Source organism: Enoplosus armatus, chromosome 3, assembly GCF_043641665.1.
Source record: "Enoplosus armatus isolate fEnoArm2 chromosome 3, fEnoArm2.hap1, whole genome shotgun sequence".
Lineage (NCBI taxonomy): Eukaryota > Metazoa > Chordata > Actinopteri > Centrarchiformes > Enoplosidae > Enoplosus > Enoplosus armatus.
Genome location: NC_092182.1, coordinates 5,151,456 through 5,156,364, shown reverse-complemented (window position 1 = coordinate 5,156,364; position 4,909 = coordinate 5,151,456). Strand labels below are relative to the sequence as shown.

Sequence of the window (4,909 nt, the reverse complement as noted above, 5' to 3'; positions counted from 1 at the left end):
GAAGTAAGAAAAGAAAATGACATATGACAGCATTTACTTTAACTGAAAATGTTTTGTCTTCTGACATGACACTTCTTCTTATTGCAAAAAGCTTTGACAACTGCAAGGGTGTAGCCTATGTAGGCTATTAAAAGAAACCTATTAAACATAATTCCTGCCCTCTCTCTCTCAGTGCAAATGATGTTTCTGCTCCTTCCAGATTCATGTGTTGTGTGAGAAATGGGACTTCTATGTGCCAGGACAAGATGACAGACTGTAGATCTGGTGGGAAATGTCCTACACAGGACAAGCATCCCCTGATAGATAAAATGGATTATACAAGTGAAAGAACAGGCAGGAATGGCAACAAGTTTACTCTCTTAGAAAAATGTTGTTTTTCTTGCCTTGAGATTTCGTTTTCATTGCATCCTCTTACATTGAGTGGGAGACCGAGTCAGATCAGGAGACACCGGGGAGACCAAACAGGAAACAATGACGGGCACAGACATGACTCATCCAGCTGATTGTGTTTATGAAGCCATCAACACGTTTCATTGTCTTGTTCTAATGAGGGGTTGAATTAACCAAGACTTCAGGGAGAGTGAAAATAGACCAAGAAATAACTACATAGACATAGTTTTAAAAGAAAATCAGGAGAAAAGGCAGGAGGCTTTCCTCCATCATTCAGAAAAGAATCACCTCTTGATGTTCATATGAAAACAAACGTGATGTGAAATCTAATTTAGATTATTTCAGCTGAGAATAGATAAATCCAGTGGAAGGAACAGGACACAGTTGTTGGCACCACAGTGGCATTCTTTCCTCTGGAGTCCATCTGTCCTACTGGCCGGTATGGCAGCGTCTCTCTGTGTGGACAGTAGCTCTACAGGAGGCTGGTTACTGTATCCTCCTGAGTAGTCAAACGTCAGCTCTTCTTGTGCGTCCACGTTCCGTCCAGCAAACAGCGCCAGTCTGGGAACCACGGAGTGCACGCGGACTGGCTGCATGAACAGGTTGGGCTGGCAGGAGTGGTTGAGAAAGCGGCCTACGTTTCCCAGCAAGGCAGGGTCCACAAACGTCTCGGTGATGGAGCCTGCACCTGCATGCTCCCTTACGGCAATGATGTAGTTATTTTCCTCAGATCTCTGGGCGAGCTGTCGGCGCCTGGCCTCCTCCAAACTGATCACCTCTCCTGCGTACTCGCACACAAACGTCCCATGTGGGATCGCCTCTAGTGCCCGTACTCCCCAGCCCCTGTTCTCGGTGCTGTAAACCTCCAACTTGAGTCTTAGCCCTCTCTGCACCACCCGGTTAGTGCAGGCGTCACTGCAGGCGCAAAGGGCGTTACACTCAAACACAGGTGAGCAGTAACCAGAGTCCGTTCTGCAAAGGTCCAGCAGGGTGCCGGTGCTGTCGTATGCCTGCCCGTGTGTCTGCAGGCAGGAGCAGCTCTCAGGGAAGCAGGAGTGGGAAAGGCAGGAGCATCCAGGAAGGGTGACTTCACTGGGGTCAATAGTGCATCCTGGTCCCTGAATATTATCTGGGGAATACTGAAAAATAACAACAAAGAGCAGTCAAAGTTTAACTCAACTGTAAGTAACAAAACAAATAACAACAAAAAGGGCTGATTCCATTTTTTGAAAGCAAAACGCCCATAATTCCTGTAAATCTAAAAAACAGCTGAAACAATCGATTCGATTAAATCAACAGAAAATTAGCCGGCAACTATTTTGATAAACTGATAAATCATTTGTCAATTTTTTCCAGCAAAAATGCCAAACATTCACTGGCTCCAGCTTCTCAGCTATGGAGGTTCCACTGCTCGTCTTTGTCTTATGTGATAGTAAACTGAATATATTTGGGTTCTGAACTGTTGATCAGACAAAAGAAGACATTTGAAGATGCCACCTTGAGCTTTAGGAGATTGTGACAGGCATTTTATTCTTATTATTGAGAGAATAATCTGCGGATAAATTGTTGAGAAAAATAATAGCTGCAGCCCTAATTCCAATTTATGGGAAACGCTTCTTAGAGCACAGGTCATCAACCTACTTCAACAGCCACATTACTGCATACAACTACAGTTTCACCATATTCAGCAATGATATGACTTATATTACACACTATCTAAAAAAAACTAGTTGCATTATAATGCAGTCAGAAACATCTACAGCATCATGAGCAACGAGTGATAACTAGGACAACTCCTTTGGTTCCTGAGAGGCAGTTATTTTTTGATTCCCTGAACTGCGGTCAGATGATGTGGCTGCAGCCTGTGGTGATTTGCTGCCACCTGCTGGGCAAACAATGTATTTCATTTGAACGAGTCGATAGCCACCAGGTTTTGATTAGTTTTTGCTACAGCCAGAGGTTTTCTGGACAGAGCTTCAGTACGACCCTGAAACTTTGGATATTCTTTGCACCGTAAATACAATGCTTTATAATTATTATGACGTTTCTCCCAATTATTTCAACTCTAAAGCTGTTGTATACAGTATACAGCATCTTGCATGGTAGTCGTGTTATGCAGTGAAACTGAATTTAGAAAAAAAGCACATACTTAGTGTACATTGGTATCAGTGTTTGTTGTCTGATAAATAACAAAGACGCTGCTGGTTTGAGGTAGAAACAGTGTCACCTTTACACAGTTTCTCCACCAGAGAGCACTGAGAGGTTTATTTAGTTATTTTTAAACAAAATTTCCACCTCAGTGCATACATGTATCGTGATGACAAGTCTTTAAAAACAATGAATGCTTTGTTTGTCTTATGTGTTTTGATGGCGGTGTCACAGTTTACTGGGATACTTGAACACAACTGAGCCATCTTTAATGTTATTAGTAAGACCTGTGTTTTTCCTACTGCGACGTTAACCTCTCTTGTTGTTTATGTATCTCGTAGCTAAAATAAAATAAAATAAAATAAAATAACAACTACATTAAGTTTACGTCGCTAAAACATCTATTAACCGGACGACTGTGGCTAAGTGTGTTCAACTCACGGGCTTCAACTACATGGAGAGACATGCTACGTAACGTCACCTGAAATTCAGGAGATGTCAGTGCAGCTGAACTCCCCTCAATTAAAACAGGAACACTCTCGAGGCCGTTGCTCAAATCCGCACCACGTCTGTCAATATTCATGTCCCCAATTTCCGACGAAACGGCGGAAAATAAGGCTCGTAGGTTCAAATGCTCAAACCCAGAAGCTGCAACTTCCGGCAGCTAATTGCAGGCTAGCCCCCTCTAGTGACGCATTTGCGTTATTACACCGCTGTAATTAGAAACAGTATGGTCTGGCCATCTGGCCGCGCTCAGGACAAAGTGGGCTCAGAGGGGCTCATTAAGGACAAATACAGCACAGCGTGAACTAATTGTTTCATCTAAATTACTGTGAGGGTGAAACTGGAGAGCAGCGCTTCTTAGATTGAAAGTAGTCTCACAGTGTCACACCTATTTACTCTGTTTATTTACAGGCTATCCCATTTTTATCCCAATGTTTTTCTTTCTTTCTTTCTTTGCTCAATATTTGCCCTCACATCTGTGATCAGTTATTCATCATCTGCCATCCCTAAGCATTAGTAGTTTTACCATGTCCAGTAGTGTATTTAATTTAGACAACTGTAGTAATGTCATATGGCCGGCAGATGGCAGGACTAGATAGGCGAAGTACTGGATTTCCTCTTCAGAATCCACAACTGTACCTCTGCATAGTGAGAAATATACGTTTGAACAATAGAAGGAATCAGTCAAACCGTATGCAAAACACTTACATTGAATTTGAAAATGTTAATGTACAATATAATAATATGCAAGCTGTTTGAAAGGCTATACCTAAGTCTTCCTTAATGATGCGCCCCTCTTTTACACTCCTTGACGAAGGGCATATTCTCACTACCCGCATGACCAAACAAAGTCGAAAGCATGGCCATGTGAGTATGCCTGTGGGCTCCTGTGGGTTCATAGCGTCCCAGACAAACAGGCCCAGTCGTGGTTGAGGCCTGAGAGAAGAGCTATGATTCAAGGCCTTTTCTCACAGAAGTTAAGTTGCACGATTCAACTGTAAAATGTATGTTTTGCACATGACTGAATGGTCTCCTGAGTGTGCGAATGTCATTCTTTTTGTCAGTAGACTTAGTAAATTGTGTAGGGTTTCCATGCTTAACCTTTCTATGGTGTTACAATGTTGTCATGTGTAATGGATGTGCAGTGGTTTATTCTCTGGTGGCTACCTGAGGCAGATAGGGGGAGGTCACATTGTCAGCTGGCATTTCCACGCTACACACAAGTGACCAAGGATTTTCCTATGAGAATCAGCCTTCGTCTTTCTCCATGGGCAAAATTAGAGCTGTCACTTGTTAGTCCTGCACCTAGGTTTCAGAGATTGCAGGCTCTGCTCGATCACAAGCTGAAATGTTAGACGTGAGTGGCACAAGTATTTGACAAGAAACTGGTTGACAGTTTGACTGATTTGACAACAGAGGTTAGCGCTAAAAGAATGTGGGCTTCATGACTCGACTGAGCCACAGTCGGTGCTTCCAAGATGAAATAGCTTTCAAAATACGTGACAGACATTTGTACAGACACTCAGCTGGTAATTGTGTCCTGAGTGATGCCCCAAATGAATCCAGACTGCACTAAGCTAAGTTAGCTAAATGATAACATCAGCACACTAACATGCACGCACTGACAATGCTACATGTTGATGTTTTGTAGGTATAATGTTTAATCAGAAACTGTTTATTGCCAAGTAACATACATTACAAGGAATTTGCTGTGGTCTGAAGGTGCTATTGTTTTGATAACAATAAGTAGAATATAAAAGCTAAAACAAGAATAAGAATAAAAATAAAAATAAGATAAGATAAATAACAACAGTGCAGTGACCAGAATAAAGTAAAGTGTCCAGTAGGGGGTGGGTGCGTTAATGTA

At 42.3% G+C, this 4,909-nt stretch overlaps 1 protein-coding gene across 1 annotated transcript; it reads right to left on the bottom strand.

The window, feature by feature from the left end:
* Nucleotides 1-454: 454 nt before the first annotated feature.
* setmar (SET domain and mariner transposase fusion gene) lies at nucleotides 455-3,121 on the bottom strand. Its single transcript, XM_070902870.1, has 2 exons — nucleotides 3,020-3,121; nucleotides 455-1,529 (listed from the first exon to the last, which is right to left on the bottom strand). The coding sequence occupies exons 1-2, from the start codon at nucleotides 3,119-3,121 to the stop codon at nucleotides 732-734; spliced, it is 900 nt and encodes a 299-aa protein (XP_070758971.1). The 3' UTR covers nucleotides 455-731.
* Between the last annotated feature and the right edge of the window lie 1,788 nt (nucleotides 3,122-4,909).

What these genes read in the sequence shown, in the direction of transcription:
- setmar (XM_070902870.1), bottom strand. Translation starts at nt 3,121, where the DNA reads ATGAATATTGACAGACGTGGTGCGGATTTGAGCAACGGCCTCGAGAGT. An exon ending in TGACATCTCCTGAATTTCAG is followed by an intron (nt 1,530 to 3,019) that starts GTGACGTTACGT and finishes GTTATTTTTCAG; the next exon opens with TATTCCCCAGATAATATTCA.